The 22,060-nt window shown below is 37.3% G+C and overlaps 1 protein-coding gene across 2 annotated transcripts in view; it reads left to right on the forward strand.

Moving 5' to 3' along the window:
- Nucleotides 1-667: 667 nt before the first annotated feature.
- Nucleotides 668-22,060, forward strand: part of HSF2 (heat shock transcription factor 2) — a 36,698-nt gene continuing 15,305 nt past the window's right edge. For both annotated transcript variants that reach the window (XM_030853563.2, XM_030853564.2), the window contains exons 1-5: nt 668-865; nt 16,341-16,449; nt 16,624-16,751; nt 17,603-17,727; nt 19,914-19,989. In XM_030853563.2, coding sequence (XP_030709423.1) covers nt 773-865; nt 16,341-16,449; nt 16,624-16,751; nt 17,603-17,727; nt 19,914-19,989 — 531 coding nt within the window. In that variant the 5' untranslated portion in view covers nt 668-772. The remainder of the gene's footprint in view (nt 866-16,340; nt 16,450-16,623; nt 16,752-17,602; nt 17,728-19,913; nt 19,990-22,060) is intronic.

Genomic DNA, 22,060 nt, shown 5'->3' on the forward strand with positions numbered 1-22,060 from the left:
CGTGCTTAGTAAAGAGTGACTTATTTAAATTCCTCTATTTGATAAATGTGTTTTATAGGAACGATTTTTTTCCTAATGAAAATTTAAGGACAAGGTTCATTATTATTAACACAGTTTCAATTTGGGGCCTAGCAAATCATTCTTGAAAGCTGTTTTTTCCCCCCCCGTGTGAAGTATTACACTCCTTCCTCCTGCCTGACTGGCGCAACCCACACTTTGCCTACCAAACTTATGACTCAAAGGCCCCTGAGGACTTTCTGTAGTCTTCCAGCCATAGCCCAAACATCCAAAGCTGCTTCCACGTGAAACAACCAAACACAGTCCCCCAAGCAGAAGATCCGCTACAGCGGGAGCTCCTATAGACAGGGCGAATGAGAAAGCAGCGTCCCCCGTTGCTCCCACCCCTCCCCATCTGCAGCATCCAATTGCTTTCCTCTGTTGTGCGGTCGGCTCCTGGGATTGGTCGGGAACGGGACCGGCGCGAGACCAGTGAGCACAGGCCAAGCGGGGAGACTGGTCAGTCACGTGCGGCCGCCCGGTTACCCCGCCTCACTGCGCGCCTGGCGGGGCGGGGCGGGGCGAGGTGGGCGGGGCCCGGGAGCTGCTGCGCCTGCGTTGTGGGCGTTTTCGGGGAGCAGCTGCTGCCGCCGCCGCCGCCGCCGCCGCCGCCGCCGCCGCCGCCGCCGCCCCCGCCTCCGCTGCCGACGCCTCAGCCTCCGCCGCTACCGCCGCGTTTGGGTGTAGAATTAGGAATTCCTGCGCCTCGTTAACAATGAAGCAGAGTTCGAACGTGCCGGCTTTCCTCAGCAAGCTGTGGACGCTTGTGGAGGAAACCCACACGAACGAGTTCATCACCTGGAGTCAGGTAAGGGTGAGGGCACGGCGGCCTCCGAACCCCCTAACTAACGTCCTTCTCTCTCGCTCTCTCCCGCGGGGTTGTCTCTCGCGGCCTGCGGCTCAACGCCCTCTGTGAGGCCCGCGGCGCGGGGGTGGCGGGGTGGCATGGGGCTCGGCGTGCAGCCTCGCGGGGGACCCCGGTATTGTTCGCGCGGGGAGCCGCGGGGGTCCCGGCCGGTGCTGCTGGCTCAGGCCGCGGTGGGGGAGGGGCGGCCCGCGCGGGGCGCCGCGGCCCAGGAGACCCCGTAACGGTCCGATCCGGGCGGCGTTCGGAACCAGCCCGGCGGAACGAGGGCGGCCGACGAGCCGAGGGAGCGGGAGCCACGTTACTGCACACTCATCCTCCGTCCTCCCGCCGGGCTCGCGGGCTGCGGCTCGCTGGGGGCACGGGCAGCTCTGGCCGGGATCTTCAACGCGGGGTTTATGTGAGGCAGTCTTTACCTTCACGACCTGATTCTCGCCCCTAAAACAGACACACAGTTCACCTCGCATCTGAGATCTTTATGACGGCAGTCAGGGAAGGAGGCACATGTTCAAACGCAGGTTACTGCTTATCAGGAGGCTTGAAAATATTATATAGAAAATGGTACATTATTCTTTCGCGATTCTGAGCCATTTTTATAAACAGATTTTTATGATTATTCTAATAAAAGTGCCAATAGACAGGTGTTCAGTAACATAGTGGAGAGCAAAAACGAATCACTGAATTTCACTAAACAGTTGCCGGCAGTGTGGTGTATAGATGTCTTGATTATTGGTTTGATCCCAATTCTGCCACTAAACAGGCTCCTTATCTCGTCTGACCCAAGTGTCGTCGTCCATAAGATGAATGGGTTACTTAGGTGATCCAAGACCCCCCTCTAGTTCCAAATACTGATTCTAATTAGAATGATTATTACATAAACAGAGCATTTGCGTTACAATACACTTAGGCTATTGGAATCGTTTTGTGAAGGGGAGTGGAGTTCTCTTATTGTAGATGGTCATCTGTTTTGGATATTATCTTGTTTAGAGGCCTGGAAAAGAGTAAACTACCTGCACAGTGCCTGGCACCTGTTAAGTGCTGAGTAAATGTTATCTCCCCTCTTTCTCACTTTCTTTTCTGTTCTGTTTCCTATGCTAGGAACCCTCAGTTTTACTATTTTATCTTAACAGGGAGCACTATATTGAGTACGTGAAGTTTTGACTACTGTAACACCACAGTCTGCCTTATATTGCTGTCGTTTGTTTATTTTCTTTATCTCCCTCTAGGACTTAATTTTCTTGAAGGTCAGTAGCATCGAGTGGATGTTGTGCATTAGGCATTTGATGAATTCTGTACAGTTGTACAAAGAAGGGGTGGGGTGAAAATAAGGAAGCCAGCCACCAGTATACACTTAAAAATAAACAGATGTCTCATGCTTTTCATCAGTCATAAGGATTAAAAGTTGACAAGGATGGATCAGCACAGACTGCAGTTACTCAGCCTTGTGCATGTGTAAGAGATTGGACTGAGAGTCTCCCCACTCCCAAGCTGACTTTATCACACCTATTTGTCTTGGGTGGGCCTTCTTGTTTTTATTGCCTAGAAATGGTACCTAAATATATTGGAAATTGGTTTTAGTTAAGGGGTATTCTGTCAGCAGGTCTAATAAATTCTCATTAGCCAACATATTTTAATACTACTTTAATTTTATGGGCAGTATCAAATGTGTAGAGTTTCATACTAATCCATAAATGCATAATTTTATGAATTTTAAGCTAAATAAACCACTTAAAAATCATTCTTATTTTTTTTCCATTATTAAGTCTAAGCTTATGTTTTGACTTCTCATTTTTTAATACATAGTGGGAGAATTAAAATATAAATTCAGGGTTTCCCTGGTGGCGCAGTGGTTGAGAGTCCGCCTGCCGATGCAGGGGACACGGGTTCGTGCCCTGTTCTGGGAAGATCCCACATGCCACGGAGCAGCTGGGCCCGTGAGCCATGGCCCTGAGCCTGCGCGTCCGGAGCCTGTGCTCCGCAACGGGAGAGGCCACAACAGTGAGAGGCCCGCGTACTGAAGGAAAAAAAAAAAAAAATATATATATATATATATATATATATATAAATTCAGTGAGGACAGGGACAGTATCTGTGCCAAGGGATACAGTAGGTTCTTAATAAATGTTTGATTAAGCAGTGAAATCCTTGGACTATGTAATGGAAATGGTAGGAATGATAAAAGTGGAATGATGCCTGAAGACAATCTCAAAGATCATCTGGTTTAGTCTCATTATGTAGATTTGAAGCTTAGGTTAGATTATTTGTCTATAATTACAAAGCTAGCATTATCGGAGGTGGGGCTCTAGCATAGATTTCTGAGCTCCCAGATCATTCTTCCATCAACGGCCCTACACTTAATACAGGTCGTCACAATATTTAGTTTTTATACCAAAATGTTACTCCTCCACAAGTCAGTAGACAATTCTGGATTAATGTCTTAGGCTATGCTTAGTTGCCTAAGGAAGTTGTCTTACATTCCCACAGATTTTTCCGAAAACAGTGTTAACAATGAAAGGTAAAACTTTAATTGAACAATGATGTTAGATGGAAAAACCAAAATAATTTACTCTCTTCTTTTAGAAGTTGCTATTTATGGTTGTTTCTGGTTTCCTTCAAATTTGTTTTGCCGGACTTCTGTTGAGGTTATTTAGCATTTATACTCTCTGAGTGAAAATCATATTAAGACCTTTTAGAAGTAGAAGATGTTTTGGAAAGGAGGCAATCTTTTATGCAATTGTTTTCACTTGTGGAAAATAATTTACTCTAGCTAGAGTGTAAGGCAAGGGGAGAAAACTTACCAACTGCAGTTTGAAAAGCTTGGCTTAATATTCCTGAAGACTTATATAACTTTAGTTTTCCTTGAAATTTGTAGTATGACAGAAATGAACTAATACCCCCATTGATGTCATTAATTGTAGAAATATAATATTCTGAACAATCAAAATAATACTGTTATAAACTCAAGTAATAGAAATGTCTTTAGATTCTGAGTGTCTTTAAAACATACAGTACATCCCCCAAATTCTCCACTGATATTTCTTTTTCCTTTCTTTTTTGTCTGTTTTTACATTTCCTATAGCTATTTTGGCTCTGGTAGGCAGTCTGTTACCAGAATCGAGGACAGGGATAGTACTGTTGAACAACCTAAAGCTGTTTTAAATGTAACAGAGTCCTCAACAGAGGGCACAGGTTTAGCTTGGTAGCAACTGGGGAAACTTGATCTTCAGGGACAAGAAGTTGTGGAAGTTGATTGGAAGTTCTTGCCATTGATCGTAAGGAACAGCCTTTACTGTTACTGATATATGATACTCAGTGTATGTTGAAGTGAAGCAATATTAAAAAAAGAAAGAACTGGAAAGTCACTGTTTTACCAGTGTTACTTCCTTTGTCTCAGTTCTTCAGGTTGCTTGAGAATACCAAGAAGTGATTTCCACCAAAGACTTCATACCCATCTGTTCTACCTTTTTGTGCCCTATGGCAGTCTGTACTTCCCTATCCATCTCAAGTCAGCAGAGACAGATCAGGAAATAGGAGGGAAAGGGAGCAAAACCAGAATTTGTCCAGTGTTTTCTAGCTGTTTTGGATGAATTTGAACAGTAGATCTTTAGACTTCCCAGTGTTATGGTATTGTTTTGAATTTCCCAGCAGTACTCTCAAGTGAAAACAAGAAAGGCCAAAAATGTGGCAGAATAGGGGTTAAATCCACTTTAGATGGACCTACAGAAAAGTTGACTGATTCACAGACTAGTATTTTTTATTTGTATACATAAGAGAAAGAGCTAGAGACTCACAAGGAATGGTTGGTAAACATTAAGAAATTATAGACCGGTTGTTTAAAAAAGAGACTTCTATTTTGGAAACTTTTAAAGTAATGGGGCTGAAGTATTAGATTATTATTAAGAGTATTTTGGACGTTTATAACCAAGAGTACCAGTTTGAGCAGAAACAATTACTATTTGGAAGCTTGCTAACATTTATGGGTTAGGCCTAAAGAGAAGCTACCATCCTTCTCACCCTACTGAGTAATAGTGGCTTTTTGTCCCTTATAAAATGCATAGGGAGAGTTCTGTGTTGCAGTGCTTAAGCTTCACAGGTTTAAACAGCAGTAAGGTAGAAATTTTGCACTCAAAGAAGTTACTTATTAATTTTGAAGTAGCGAGTGAAGGAATACCATAAGCAGAGACGCAGAACCATATTAGTGAGTTAGGGTTGTGTGTGTTTGAGAGAGAGAGCAATATAAACAAGATGCATTCATCTCCTCATTTGATATATATAATCCAAGAGTTGAAATTCTAAAAATATAATTTGGTCCACTGTGATCAAAGACTCATTTATTGTCACTCACAATAGTTGTGACTCTGTTACAACCAGACAGTGTGCTAGGTAGTAGGAATCCATTCAGTAGTTAACAAAATAGCTGCCTTCATAGATCTTACATTTTAGTGAAGGATACTGATAATTAAAAAGTAAGCAAACACAAATAATATAATTTCAGTTAGTGGTAACAAAATAAAGCAGGGTAAAGAGAGAGTGCAATTAGGAGACAGAAATCACACAGTATTTTGAACAGAGAAAGTTTAATAGGATAACTATATTAGGAGAATTGGGGTAAAGAAAACTCTAAAGAAGATAGGAATAGCAGTTATAAGAAGCAGCCATCACTGGTAGGCCTAAGGGCAAGTGCCCAAATAAGAGCCCTTCCCCGAAGTCTAAGACCTTGTTGGAGAGAGAATGACTATATTTCACTGAATGGCAAAGACTTCAGTGATGCCACACTAGTGGGACTTACTAGAAATCCATCCTTCAGAACTTGCTGGGAAATATGCTTTCTAGGGCAGGGGTTGGCAGATTATGGCCTGTGGGCCAACCATGTGTTTTAAAAGTAAAGTTTATTTGGAATATAGCCATGCTCAGTCTACTTACGTATTGTCTGTAGTTGCTTTCTTGCTACAGGTGCAGAGTTATGACCTGCAAGCCTAAAATATTTATTATCTAGCCCTTTAAGAACATGTTTATTAGCCTATGCTTTAGGGTACCCTAGAAAGCTATTCATGGAGAGATGTCTGGCCAGAGATACTCTGATTTGAAGCCTCCCACGGGAGAGGGGAGTGTTGGGGGAAGCTGCTGGCCTTAGGGTGCTGCTGCCTTCTGTGCACTGCAAGAGCTAGGTGCTGGAGAACCTGCCTGCACAGCAGGAACCTGCCAAGGACACACTGGAACCAGGAAGGGTAATCCCTTCCTCTTGTAATATCTCTCTAGTATCTTCTATGACAAAGCTTAACACCATGCTCGAAAAGAAAGATATTTAAGACTCAGCTCCATATTTGCAGAGCAGACATTGAAGAATGAATTTGGCGCAGTAAATTCATAACTAGCATGTAAAATGAGTGGAATCTGTTGTATTTTAGGTAGAGTGACGATGAAGCCTCTTTGGGGAGGTGATACGTGAGCAGAGATCTGAATGATTAGAAAAGATGGATCTGGCAAAGGGGAATGGAAAATGTAAAGACCTTGAGCATAGCATGTTCATATGATTGCAGAAGGCCCATGTAGTTGGATTATCTTTAGATAACATGAGAGTGAGGTCAGAGAGGTAGGCAGAAGCAAATGGTGTAGGGCCTTAGGGCATGGTAAGGAGATTGGAAATGAGGGAAGTAGTTAGAAGACTATCACAGTTTTCCACTATGGTATTGAAAATAGCGTGGTTAAGACTAGGGTAATAACAGTGGAGGTGGTGAGCAGCAGATGTAATATCTACTTTGAAGGCAAGGTCACGGATCTTAATGATAAATTTTCTGGAGTTGGAGGAGAGATAGAAACGAATTAGAATGACTCATGTATTTGGCCTGAGCAACGGATGGATGATGGTACCATTTGCTGAGATGCGGGAAGATTGGGAGAAGTGCGGGTGGGGATTCTGTTTGGCCATGTTAACTTTGAGATTACAAATGGATCGCTAGTATTACTTCAGGCGTGTTTTGTTTTGCTTGCATTTCACTGACCACACTTGGTCATATGACGACACCTTATTTCAAAGGAGCTGGGGAAGTGCAGTGCTGGAAAGGAGAACAGCATGAATGACTTCTGTACTCCAAGACCTTCAAGTGGCAATGTTGAATAGGTTATTTAGATAACGTAAGACTGGCATACAAGGTGGAGTTTGGAGCTTGTGAGTGGTAAAGCCATGGGACTGGATGAGATCATCCAGGGAGACAGATGAAGATAGAAGGACCTGCAAGATAGGGTATTCTAATATTTAGAGAGTATGAAGACAAGAAAAAGCCAGCAAGAGAGATTGAGAAGGAACAGTGAGAAAGGAGAAAACACAAGGGAGTGAGGTCATATAAGTTAATGGAAGAAAATGGTTCAAGAAAGAGATGATCAACCATGTCAAATGCTGTTATACTTTTCTTATACACCTCTTCTGGTGTATATAAGCAAAAATTTCTGTAAGGTAGTTACACCTACATTGAGGAGTAGAATTTCTGGAAAATAAGGTATGGCACGCTCAACCTCAAGATCAAATTATTTTCCGAAAAAAATCAGCTTGTACTCCTTTTAGCCATGCATGAGATTTCCCATTAATTTGTCTCTTCAAAACTTGATATTCTCATTCTTCTGAGTTTTTACCAATCTAGTGGATATAAAATATTATATCAATGAGGTCTTAATTTATATTTCCCTGATAATTAATGTGTTCAAACACCTTTTCATATTTATTGGCCATTTGTGTTTCGTATTCTATGAAATGTTTGACCATTTTTCTGTTGGGTGGTTTATCTTTTATTATTTGTAGGAATTCCTTGTAATTCTGCATCTTTTTGGATGTACGTGTTGCCTCTGTCTTCTCCTAGTTGTGGCTTATCTTTTTTACTTTCTTTTGATGAGTATAAGTTCTTAATTTTAGTATAATTTAATATATTAGCCTTTTTTGTGGTTCATGTTCTTTGTTTCTTCAGGATGTTTTTGCTTTCCTACCCCAAGGAGAGAGAAATACTTTTCCATATCTTTTTTTTTTTCTGAAAATTTTAAAGGTTTGAATTTTATATCTAAATCTTTAATTCACTGGAATTGATTTTTGTGTGTGGTATAAGGGATTCTGTTTCATTGTTTTCCATATTTAGTTGTTTTAGCCCCTTTATTGAACAGTTTCTTCTTCCTCTAGTGATTTGTGTTGCTACCTCTGTCTTATAAGCAAAATTATATGTAGATTGTGTTTTTGTGTCTAGGTTCTCTATTTTGTTCCATTGGATAATTTATCCTTTTTCTTGTATCACATGTCTTAATTACTGTAGCTCTGTAAAGCTTTTGGGAGGGCAACCTAGTCTTCAGGAGTGCCTTGACTACTATTGGTCTTTGCTCTTCCATATATGTTTTAAAATCAAGTTCCATTAAAGAAAAAAACAAAGCAAACCTATTAGGATTTTTTTTTTATTGGAATTGTACTGAAACTGTAAATCAGATTAGGGAAAATAGGTATCTTTATGATATGATATATTCATGGGAACAAATCATTTTTCTAAATTCATTTTGTTATTTAATAAAATTTTATATTTTTTGCAATTAGATCTTGTACAGCTTTGTTAGATTTTATAGATATTTTAAGTGGTATCCTTTAATGAAAAATAATTGCTGTTGCTGGTAATTAGAAACACAAGTAACGTTTGTATATTGATAATAAACCAGTGAGCTAATCATTTTACTGATTTGGATTCTCAAAGTGTACATCCATAGGTGTCTGGATATGACAGTTTTGTTCTTATTTTGAGAACCTTATACCTTCAGTTTCATTTTTTGCAGTGGCTAAGATACCTCAGGGTGTCAGATAGAAGCAGCAATCATGGGATCCCTTTCTCTTATTTTTAAAGGAAATGTTTTAAATATTTCCCCTTTAAGTTACTAGCTGTTAAAATTGAGAATTTTTAATTTGCCTTTTTGTTATTGATGACAGAATTAATTGGGTAGCTTAGAGGGGACAGGGCATGCCGGGATGGAGAATACAGGAAAAAGTTGACTTTGGAGGAGTAGGATGATGGGTTTGAAATAGACAAGTGAGTGAGTCAAAGAACATTGTGTAAAAATGTTAATGATTGAAAAATTCAAGTGGGAAGTTTGAGATGGTCAGGGGCAGAGGCATAGTTGTGATAATCATTATACATAATAAAGTCAGTAATTAGAGAAATTGGTGTGGATGAGACTGCCTAAGGAAAGAGTATAAAAGGTATCATAATCAAGGATAGAAACTTAAAAAACCCACTACCTCTTGACAGCTGGAAAACAATTGAAAAGAAACATGAGAGATAGGAGACCCATTGTATAGTTTCGAAGCCATAAGAGCAGAGCATTTAAGAAGGGGAGTGTCAGTAGTGCCAAATGAAATGCCACAGAGAGGTGTAGGAAGATGAGGACTGAAAAGAGGGCATTGAATTTGGCATTTGACATTTTAGAAAAAACAGTTTCAGTAGAGGCACAAAAACTGAAACCAAATTTTAGTGAGAGTAAGTAGATGGCCCTGAATTGGAGAAGAGGGCTTTAAAATATTTGTCAAATTTTGCAGTGAATGAAAAGACAGATGGGGTGGATAGATTGAGAGGAAGTAAGGTAGAGGGAAAGTCCTTTTAAGATAGAAAAAGATGTATGCATTTTTAAATTTTAATAGCTACTACCTAATAACCAACAGTGGTTATTTTTAAACTTTAAAAAATTTGCCAATCTAATAAGTGAAATTCATTATTTTACTGTACATTTTATTATGAATGAGATCTGATCTTCTAAATTTCACATTGAGTGTTTCATCTTACTGATAGAAAATTTTTAATTAATGCAGTTAATCGTTTGTCATAAATGTTGGATATATTTTTATGTTAGTAAGCTTTCAACTTTATTGAATTTTTTAAATGTCTGTTGTCAGTTAAGTTTAAGTTCAGACACAAGTAATAGAAATCCAGACAACAATGGCTTAAACAAAATAGAGATGTACTCTATAGAGATGTACTCTTACATCTGAAGATGTACTCTTATATCTGAAGATACTGAGTCACCTTCTCAACCTTTCAGCCATACTTAGTTCCTTCTACTTCAGTCATTACTGGAGCTCTAGCCGTTGGCTCCAGGTTCTGAGCAGGAATATGAGATGTAGGAGTTTGACACTTTGAGTCTTTTCCCTTTTAGAAGCTTTTGTGGAAGCTCCGCTCAATCCATTTTGCTTATATCTTGTTTGCCAGATGTGTTATTTGGCCACCTCTGTTTCTAAGAGGGACTGAGAAATGTATTTGTAGCATCAGACAAAATTGTGTTGTTAGTAAGAAATTAGAGGATCATCCATGTTGTTGCAAGTGGCAGAATCTCTTTCTTTTTTAAGGCTGAATAATGTTTCATTGTGTATGTATGTATAAAATATGTCAATATATGTATAAAGTATGTATATATCTCACAATTTCTTCTTTCTTTTTTGGACATTTAGGTTGTTTCTGTGTCTTGGTTATTGTGAATAATGCTGCAGTGAACATGGGAGCACAGATATCTCTTAGAGATACTGATTTCATTTCCTTTGGGTATATACCCGGAAGAGGGCTGCTGGATCATATGGTAGTTCTATTTTTAACTTTTTGAGGAACCTTCATACCATTTTCCATAATGACATTACCAATTTACATTCCCACTGACAGTATACAAAGGTTCCCTTTTCTCTACATCCCTCACCAACACTTGTTGGTTTGTTTTTTTGTTTTTTTAGGAATAGCCATCCTAAAAAGTATGAGGTGATGTCTCATTGTGGTTTTGATTTGCATTTCCCTGATGATCAGTGATGTTGAGCACCTTTTCACATACTTGTTGCCCATTTGTATGTATTCTTTGGGAAAATGTCTAATCGAATCCTTTGCCCTTTTTTTTTTTTTTTGTGGTACGCGGGCCTGTCACTGTTGTGGCCTCTCCTATTGCGGAGCACAGGCTCCGGATGCGCAGGCTCAGTGGCCATGGCTCACGGGCCTAGCCGCTCCGCAGCATGCGGGATCTTCCCGGACCGGGGCACGAACCCGTGTCCCCTGCATCGGCAGGCGGACTCTCAACCACTGCGCCACCAGGGAACCCCTCCTTTGCCCATTTTTTAATTGGGTTGCGTCTTTTTGCTGTTGAGTTGTGAGAGTTCCTTATATATTTTAGATATTAATCCTTTATTAGATATGTATTTGCAAATATTTTTATTCCATTAAGTTGTCTTTTCATTCTGTTGATTATTCTTGGCTGTGCAGAAGCTTTTTAGTTTGGTGAATTAGCTTGTAGTAGTCATTTCACTGTGCATGTGTGAATATATGTTAAATCATCATGTACATCTTAAATATATACAGTTTTAGTTGTTTTTTTTGTTTTTTGTTTTTTTTTTGCGGTACGCAGGCCTCTCACTGTTGTGGCCTCTCCCGTTGTGGAGCACAGGCTCTGGACACGCAGGCTCAGCGGCCATGGCTCACGGGCCCAGCTGCTCTGCGGCATGTGGGATCTTCCCGGATCGGGGCACAAACCCGTGTCCCCTGCATCGGCAGGCAGACTCTCAACCACTGCGCAACCAGGGAAGCCCCCAATTTTAGTTTTAAAAAATAAAAAAGAAAGTAGAGAAATCAAGATAGAGTAGGCAGCTAGTAGTCTCCGTGAATACATTTATTAATTTTTACCTGTATGACTTCTGGGGTTTTTTATGTAATGCTTTCAAAAGCTTGGTTATAAAGAGTGAGGTAACATTGAGTTAGCATTGAGCTTTTGTTTTTTCCTTCCAAATGGAAAGTTTATTAACTAATCCTTTTCCCTCCTGATTTTTCCTCCTGATTTGAATGCTGCCCTTACTTATTACCTATTAAATTCTCAAATAGATTTGCTTCTGCTTCTGTTCTCTCTAGTCTGTCCATTCAGCTATTTGAGTATCCCTTCTTTAGTACCAAATTCTGTTGTCTGTGTAAGGTATGGTTAACACCTCTCTCTCCATTGTTTTCAGTATTTTCTTACCTATTTGTTACATAATTTTTATGAAATGAACTTTAGTACCTAATATTTGGTTGTGTTAGCATCTATTCACCTTGTCTCCAAAACCTTTTTTTTAATTGAGAGAGAAGTCAACGTACTGGTTAACTTAATTAGACTTGACATCTTTACAACACTGTCTCTCTGTAGTTTAATATTTTCTTAAAGGTCTTGTGTATTCTTAAAATTTATTTTTAGATACTTGATATTTTTCTATTGTTGGAGTTTTTTATTCCATTTTAGTTTTAGGTTTTTGTTGTAAAATACATATATCTTAAGATTAACCATTTTAACCATTTTTACGTTTACAGTTCAGTGACCTTAAGTACATTCACTTGTCATGCAGCTGTCACTACCATCCGTCTCCAGAATGTTTTTCATATTCCCAAACTGAAACTTCATACTCATTAGACAGTAATTTCCAGTCCCCTCCTCCTTAGCCCCTGGTAACCATTCTGCTTTCTGTCTTTATGAAGTTGAGTATTCTAGATACCTCATATAAGTGGAATAATACAGTATTTGTCCTCTTGTGACTAGTCTAACTTAGCATAATGTCTTTAAGTTTCATCCACATTGTAGCATGTGTTCTTCCTTTTTAAGGGTGAATAATAGTCCATTGTATGTATGTACCACATTTTGTTAATCCATTCATCTGTCAGTGGACGTTTGGGTTGCTTCCATCTTCTGGCTATTGTGAATAATGCTACTATGAACATCGGTGTACAAATATCTTTTTGAGCCCCTGCTTTTAATTCTTTTGGATATATATGTAGAATTTTAGGATCATTTAGTCATTATATGTTTAATTTTTTGAGGAACCACTGTACTGTTTTCCATAGCAGCTGCACTATTTTATATTCCCACCGGCAGTGCAAAAGGGTTCCAGTTTCTCCACATCCTGACCAATACTTATTTTTTGGGTTTTTGTATTTTTGTTTTTTAATAGCCATCTTAATGAGTGAAGTGATATCTCATTGTGGTTTTGCTTTTTATTTCCCTAATGATTAGTGATACTAGGCGTCTTATGTGTTTATTGGCCATTTGTGTATCTTTTTTGGGAAGAAGTATCTATTCAAGTCCTTTACCCTTTGCTGATCAGGTGGCTTGTTTTTCATTGTTGTTGAGTTGAAGTTTTTTTAATGTATGTTATGGGTATTAACCCCTTATCAGATGTATGATTTGCAAATATTTTCTCCGATTTTGTGGGTTACCCTTTCACTCTCTTGATAGTGTTCTTTACGCAAAAGTTTTAAAGCTTGAGGTAGCCTCATTTGTCTGTTTTTGCTTTTGTTGCCTGTGCTTTTGGTTATCCAAGAAATTTTTGCCAAATCCATTGTCATGAAGCTTCTCCCCCTTGTGTTTTCTTCTAAGATTTTTATAGTTTTAGCTGTCCTGTTTAAGCTTTTGATCTGTTTTGAGTTGATTTTTGTATATGGTATAAGGTAAGGAGTCAACTTCATTCTTTTGCATGTGAGTATCCAGTTTTACCAGCATGGTTTGTTGAAAAGGCTGTTCTTTTTCCGTTGAATTGTCTTTTTTTTGGCTGAGTTGGGTCTTCGTTGCTGCGCGCGGACTTTCTCTAGTTGCGGCGAGCAGGGGCTACTCTTTGTTGCAGTGCGCAGGCTTCTCGTTGCAGAGCACGGGCTCTAGGCGTGCAGGCTTCGGTAGTTGTGGTACGCGGGCTCAGTAGTTGTGGCTCGTGGGCTCTAGAGTGCAGGCTCAGTAGTTGTGGCGCGTGGGCTTAGTTGCTCCACGGCATGTGAGATCTTCTGGACCAGGGCTCGAACCCATGTCCCCTGCATTGGCAGGTGGATTCTTAACCACTGCACCACCAGGGAAGTCCCTCCATTGAATTGTCTTGGCATCCTTGTCAAAAATTCTTGGACTGTATGTATGAGGGTTCATTCCTGGATTTTCTATTCTGTTCCATTGATTGGTCTGTCTTTATGTCACTACCATATTATTTTGATTATTTTAGAAGGAAATTTCAAATTGTTTATTTTTTATATGGAAATACACTAGTGACTTTATTTTTTTTTTAATTTTTTTTCATATTGGAGCATAGTTGATTAACCACGGGTTAGTTTCAGGTGTACAGCAAAGTGATTCAGTTATATGTGTGTCTATTCTTCTTCAATTTCTTTTCCCATTTAGGTTGTTACATAATATTGAGTATAGTTCTCTGTGCTATACAGTAGGTCCTTGTTGGTTATCTATTTTAAATATAGTAGTCTGTACATGTCAATCCCCAAATCCCAGTCTATCCCTTGCCTCCCACCCTTCCCCGTGGTAACCATAAATTTGTTCCCTGAGTCTGTGAGTTTGTTTCTGTTTTGAAAATAAGTTCATTTGTATATTTTTTTGGATTTTGCATATAAGCAATATTGTATGATATTTGTCTGACTTAGTTTACTTAGTATAATAACCTCAGGGTCCATCCATGTTGCTGCAAATGGCGTTATTTCATTCTTTTGATGGCTGAGTAATATTCCATTGGATATATGTACCACATCTTATTTATCCATTCATCTGTCGATGGACATTTAGGTTGCTTCCATGTCTTGGCTATTGTAAACAGTGCTGCAGTGAACATTGGGGTGCATGTAATCCTTTCAAACCATGTTTTCTTCTGGATATATACCCAGGAGTGGGATTGCTGGATCATATTGTAGCTCTATTTTTAGTTTTTTTAGGGAACCTTCATACTGTTTCCCATAGTGCATGAACCAATTTACATTCCCACCAACAGTGTAGGAGGCTTCCTTTTGCTCCACACTCTCTCCAGCATTTACTGTTTGTAGGATTTTTGATGATCGTCATTCTGACTGGTGTGAGGTGGCATCTCATTGTAGTTTTGATTTGCCTTTCTCTAATAATTAGAGATGTAGAGCATCTTTTCTTGTGCCACTTGGCCATCTGTATGTCTTCTTTGGAGAAATGTCTATATTTAGGTCATCTGCCCATTTTTTGATCGGGTTGTTTGTTTTTTTGATATTGAGCTGCATGAGCTGTTTGTAAATTTTGGAGACTAATCCCTTGTCAGTCGCATCTTTGCAAATGTTTTCTCCCATTCTTTGGTTTGTCTTTTTGTTTTGTCTGTGGTTTTCTTTGCTGTGCAGAGGAGTTTAATTAGGTCCCACTTGTTTATTTTTGGTTTTATTTCCATTACTCTAGGAGATGGCTTAAAAAAGATATTGTTGTGATTTATGTCAAGTGTCTTGCCTATGTTTTCTCTAAGAGTTTTATAGTATCAGGTTTTACATTTAGGTCTTTAATCCATTTTGAGTTTATTCTTGTGTACGGTTTTAAAGAGTATACTAATTTCATTTTTTTACATGTAGCTGTCCAGTTTTCCCAGCACCATTTATTGAAGAGACTGTCCTGTATTGTATAGTCTTGTTTCCTATGTTGTAGATTAATTGACCATAGGTGCATGGGTTTATTTCTGGGCTTTTCTATCCTGTCCCATTGATCTATATTTCTGTTATTTTGCCAGTACCATACCATTTTGATGACTGTAGCTTGGTAGTATAGTCTGAAATCAGGGAGCCTGATTTCTCCAGCTTCATTTTTTCTTTCTCAAGATTGCTTTGGTTTTTCAGGGTCTTTTGTGTCTCCATACAGATTTTAAGATTTTTTTTGTTCTAGTTCTGTGAATAACGCCATTGGTAATTTGATAGGGATTGCATTGAATCTGTAGATTGCCTTGCGTAGTATAGTCATTTTGACAATATTGATTCTTCCAATTCAAGAATATGTTATATCTTTTCATCTGTGTCATCTTTGATTTCCTTCATCTATGTCTTACAGTTTTCAGAGTACAGGTCTTTTGTCTCCTTAGGTAGGTTTATTCCTATGTATTTTATTCTTTTTGTTGCAGTGGTAAATGGGATTTTTAAAAAATTTTTCTTTCTGACCTTTCGTTATTAGTGTGTCAATTAGTAGCTAGATATCTTACTGAATTCTCTTGTGGTTTTTCAGTTGATTGTACAAATATATAATTATGTTTATTGATAAAATATGACTTTCTTTCAAATTTTATCTTATTTTTGTCTTAATTGCATTGGCTTTAAAACATTGTTAAGTAATTATACTAGCTACATACTGTATTTTATTAGTTTTTGATTAGAAGAATGGAAATCTTTCTAATATTTAACTATAAAGTTTGATGCAGCTTTTGGTTTGATACATACTCCTAAACTTTTGAGATTGACATCAAAAAGTTTAATTGCAGTTTGGAGCTTAATTGAAATTTGTAGCTTAATTGCAGTTTGTTTTTGCTGCTATTAACAGGAATAAAATGATGGTCTGAAGGTGTCATGGAAGGACTGCCAAGTTTTGAGGTTCATATGTATCACCTAATTTCAGAGGATCTTAACTAATTGACGTTTTCAATTTTTTTCAGAATGGCCAAAGCTTTCTGGTTTTGGATGAACAAAGATTTGCAAAAGAAATTCTTCCCAAATATTTCAAGCACAATAACATGGCAAGTTTTGTAAGGCAACTGAATATGTGTGAGTATGGATAGCAGTTTAATTGGAGTACTGTCATCAGTCACTGATTAAACCTTTTCCACCATTAGGATGATAAAGGAAAATATATTCCATAGAAGCACCATTAATTTTTTAAGTTTTTACTTTTGTCTATTTAAAATTTTATTCAAAATCTGAATTTTGAATTTTTTTCAGATGGTTTTCGTAAAGTAGTACATATTGACTCTGGAATTGTGAAGCAAGAACGAGATGGTCCTGTTGAATTTCAGCATCCTTACTTCAAACAAGGCCAGGATGACTTGTTGGAGAACATTAAAAGGAAGGTGAGCTATTGTTAACATGATTTAATTAGGGCGTTAACATGTAGTATACTTGGCCAAGACATATTTCATTTGTTGACATTAAGAAGGTACTGAAATACACAGGTTTTCTTGTTGGGACAACTTAGACTAATGAAGCTTTAATTATTTTGCCCTTTATTTTTTTTTTCCTCTGCGCTCAACTGTATGGAGGGCTCAGTCTTTAAACACTTTTTAGAGGAAAGGAAATGTTTACATTCTGACTTAGGATAAGGAGTCATCTATATGGTGATGGCTCACTCCTTATAATTTAACTTAAAATCATAAGTTCCTACTAGAAAGTCAGCTGTCTGGAGGGCGTTTTTCTTTAGTTCACTGCTGAATATCTAGTGCTCAGAATAAGTCCCTTATATATAGTAGGAATTTAAATAATACATTTTTGAATGGATGATATGTTTTGCTGAAATAAGATATTTTGACTAAATTCACAAGGTGGGGTGGGGGGCGGTAAAAGGGTAGTGGACCATGAAAGAACATGGTCTTAGTGTGCAACTATTCTGCATAAATTTAATTAAAAGTGGAATGCAATAATAAATAGGCTTGGGGAAATTACTGGGAATTTGACAGAAGAAAATGAAAACAAAAAAAAAGCCCTTAAGTTGCTCCTGCTTATGGAAACTTTTCCACATTAAAAATAAATAAACTGATTATTCCTTATCCTCTCTTTGAGCTATGAAGTCTATTCTTTTCCTGGGCTTTTGGAACTAAATCTCACTTCCTGGACAGGCTACAAAAACGTCTTATAACAGGGAAGTTTTGAGTTATAATCATGGTGTTTAGTATTTGTTTAATTTCCTACATTTACTTTTTGAAAGGTTTCATCTGCAAAACCAGAAGAAAATAAAATTCGTCAGGAAGATTTAACAAAAATTATAAGTAGTGCTCAGAAGGTTCAAATAAAACAAGAAACTATTGAGTCCAGGCTTTCTGAATTAAAAAGGTAAAGTATTATTTCCAAATATAATCCTAATATGGGAGTTGGTGTGTATGTGTGTGTTGAGGTTTGGAGGTTAGTGCTTTAAGTACCTAGATTACATTGTTGAAGCCAAGATCAAAAGCCTTTTTCTTAAGTATTGATTCCCTTTATTTTTTATTTGTAGCCATAAACTTTACCCCAATATTGTATTTTCATGATGGTGTTGAAAGAATATATAAACCTGGTCAGTCAAAACAATTTGATGCACAAGTGTTACTGATGAAATAATAGATCATTAAGTTGGTGTAGGAAACTATGATTCTACTTAGGTTGAATTTCATATGTTTACACACATATGAGGACCAAAAGCCATACTACAGGGACTTCTCTGGACCCAGTGGACCCAGTGGTTAAGACTTCACCTTCCAATGCCAGGGGTGTGGGTTTGATCCCTGGTTGGGGAGCTAAGATTGCACATGCCTTCGCGGCCAAAAAACATAAAAAAACAGAAGGAATATTGTAACAGATTCAATAAAGGCTTCAAAATTAGTCCACATAAAAAAATCTTAAAAAAAAATACAGCATACGCTACCTATCCTTTCTTTTATAGAAGTTTCTTAGGACATTTTCTATGTGGCCTATCTTTTAGGAAAAAATAGGACACAAAAAATAGGGAAAAAAGGACACTAGAGACTTGTCCTACTTGATACTTACTTTACATAGACTTGGGAAAGTGATATTCAAACCTTTTATCTACAGAAAAGTGCTGTATTTTGTTTTACTACAATTTTTGGCACCATTATCCTAATGCCACAGTAACAACTTGTGCATAGAGTAGACCTATATTTCTCTTCTTAGTAAGTAGTTGGAATTCTCTTATAGTAAATAGGCGCCAAGGTCTTAAGAGTATTTATTTTATGTATTGTCTGTCCCATTTCAATTGTGGGACGTTAGTTTAGCTATTCTTAACTCAAGTATCTTCATTGAGAGTAACCTTGGACTTTGATTCCCTTTTTTAATAAGCCTTAATTTGAAGCTTGCTAGTTTTGCATGTTTTATTTAAGCACGTATGTTGGTTTACTCTATGTATCTTGTGTCTGTTGAAGTGCCCTTTGACCCAGTTCCTTGAATCTCAGATTTAGCTTTTAAGGAGTGGGATCTCAAATTCCTCCTGTAAGTCTTAGTGGTAACCATTCTCCTACTTATCTTTAGTAGGCAGATGACGGTATCTTTATATTTCTGAGTCAGAAAAAGTACAGTAGTTATTAAGTATCAAAATCTTATTTTCTGTGCCCTCTATATTTAAATTCAGTCCCTTTTGTAATAGTTTGGATTGAGGAAGATGGCTTTTGTGTAAATTAACAAAAGAGCAAAAATTAGAGCATTTAATAGAGGAATTAATCTTTCAGGCCTTCTCAAAATTATCATTGCTGCTAACATTTAATAACTGCAATTTCAATGGAAGATGGTGAATGAAGGAAAAAAAAACTATTACTGCTGGGCATATAATTGGTTTGTCATGTATTTAGATATGCTTTTAAAAAAACACATCTTTTAATATGCTTTAAAAAAACCAAACATTTATATGCGTGTGTTTGAGACAGATCTTTAGACAGTTTTAGAGTCTTACAGACTTCAGCTCGACATCAATACTTAACAAATTGTCTGTGTGATCTTGGGTAAGTCTTCTCAATTCTCTGAGTCTCAGTCTCCTCATCTATAAAATAGAGATAATTCCTTTCTTGACAGATTTTAGAGAAGTTTAAGTAATACACATAAAATGTTTAGAATAGTGCCTGGCATAGCAAGTGTTGGGTAAATGTCATTTCCCCTTTAAGAATTGTTTCCTAAGCACAAGTCCTGAATTCACATGGTAGCCATAGTTGAAAAGTTAGGTTATTTTTTAAACAGGAAGTAATGAAGCAGATTGTCAGAGGAGTAAATGGCCTACTATGTATGGATGTAAGCATAAATCTTAAGTTTTCATGCATACATTGCCATGAGTAGAAGATACTACAGTTATGAAGGAAGGATTCTGGAGTTGTGTCAAGGTTAGTTGCCATTCTGTGTAATTGAACCAAAGTTTTCCTAGTCTCATAAAGATATATAGTAAAAACTAGTTCACGTCTGGTGTTCTTAATTAAAGATATTGAGGTCTGGCTTATCTGACTGAATTTTTTTATTTTTATTTTTCATAAATGATAACATAGTGAGAATGAGTCCCTTTGGAAGGAGGTGTCAGAATTACGAGCAAAACATGCACAACAGCAACAAGTTATTCGAAAGGTAAGCTTTTTTCTCTGTGACTGTAATCTGCATTTGTTTAATGAGTACCATTTGTGACCCCCTCCCCAGAAATCTCTATTGAGTAGTCAGTGATTGATATTAGTTTCTTATGTATTGGGTACACAGAAGTAAAACTATGAAATCAAACAAATTAAGCCAAGTGTTACATATTCTTTGTAATAAAAAAAATTTCTTATTATTACTAAATGTAGTCATTCCATACTTCCAGATAATGTTTCATTAGCTTTTAGTAAAATTTTTTTGCCTGATATAACAACTTTATTATACTTAATTCTTAGGAGTATAATCAATATACTACCAATTTCTTAATATTTTATGTAAAAGACATAGCTTTACTGTGTGGGATTTTTTTTGTTTTTTGTCTTACTATTTTTTATTCTAAAAGGCATAGATATGGTCTTGGAAGATAAATGACTAATATTTTCAAATCGGTCGATCAAATTATGTGTTCAAAAAATGAGTTATAAGTGTATGCCACTATTCGTATGTGCAGAAAAGCAGTTAATGTAGTGTTGTAAAATAAATCCTAGATTTTAGTATATGAGCTGAAAATTACTGGGGGAACAGAAAATCTCTGCTGCAATTGTGTCCTTGTGATTTAATCTTCTCATATCAGCTTTCATATGTTAATAAGAGGTGAAACATAAAAGTAATTAAGGCAGCTATTTTTTGCTCATGAGTAAACTGGACTAAGTTTAAGCAACAGGTTTTATCAGGGGAGGGAGGGTGGGAGAGCTTCAGTTTGTTCCTAGTCAGAGGCCGTTAGCTAAAAATAGTGTTATGACTGAAAGGATATGGGTGTAGTGGAGCAGGGTTAGAACACAGAGATGAATGGTAGCTGTACCCTTTGGCCCATAGTCAAAATAGGTATACTGATTTTTAAAAATAAGTATGCAAGTGAAGGTTGAATGTAGGATTCAACTTTAAGTGTTTAGTCCAAGTACATGTATTTTTAAAACTTTCATATTTGATTCCAACTTGAAGCCCTGTTTAAGAATACCTGATTTTAAATGATAGGTGTACCTTAACCTGTGCTTTATTTTTAAAATCTGTTAATCTTTTTCAGAAAACAATGTTTTGGTTAAATATCAACTCACAATACTCCATAATTTGTTGGGTTTTTTTTTTTTTTGAAAGCAAAGATAGTTGATAAAATACTTATTTAACATTTCAGTTTTTCATGAAATCTAACATTCTTTCTGCTCAAATTTGAGTTTGAATCTATGTGTTTTAGTGGGGTTAGGGAGTTTACATAATTCATGATGACAGGTGATAATTTTTTCTCTATTCCTGGAATTTGTTTCTAATTCTGCCATTTACTGTTTGGCCTTGGATTAATTGGAATAATATATGAGAGGTGTCTTTATAGAACTTGTCAGCTAAAGAAGTCCAATGATGTAAATGTTAAATGCCTCATCTTCTCCTTCAGGAAACGAACTCTACAACATAATGCCAAAGTGTCAGAAGAGAACTGAAATACACAGCAAATTTCAGGAGAAATTTAGCCAGAGATTCATGTTCTTGTAAATTCAGCCAACTAATGTTTTAAGAATTTTCCCTAACACTTTTTTATAAATTAACAAAAGTAATTGGACTATTTCATAGGTATCTTTAAGGTTAAATGTTGTCTTTTCATCAGGTGTCAGCATTTTCTTTTGAATAAGCAATTTAGTGGCTAACCTCCTTTTCATAGACTCTAATGCTGTCTAACTCTTCAACTAAAATGTCTATATTTTTCTCCATGGCAAAGTTAATACTGATTGTAAGGCAAGCCATTTAGTAGCCTCGTTTGGGGGAGAATTACAAAATTAAAGCTATACGGTGTGTATTTTCAATGGACAATTCTCTATTTTAATTGTGTAATTATATTTCATAAAACTTGTACAAGGAACTCTTCTGCAGAGTCTAAATAGTCATCAGTCACTTGGCCTTTATTCATAACATCTCAGTGATATACTGCTGCTTTTTTTTAAAATAAATTTTTTAAAAAAATATTTATATATCTTTGGCTGCCTTGGGTCTTCGTTGCTGCACGCGGGCTTTCTCTAGT

This window comes from Globicephala melas, chromosome 14 (genome assembly GCF_963455315.2).
Source record: "Globicephala melas chromosome 14, mGloMel1.2, whole genome shotgun sequence".
NCBI classification, from domain to species: domain Eukaryota; kingdom Metazoa; phylum Chordata; class Mammalia; order Artiodactyla; family Delphinidae; genus Globicephala; species Globicephala melas.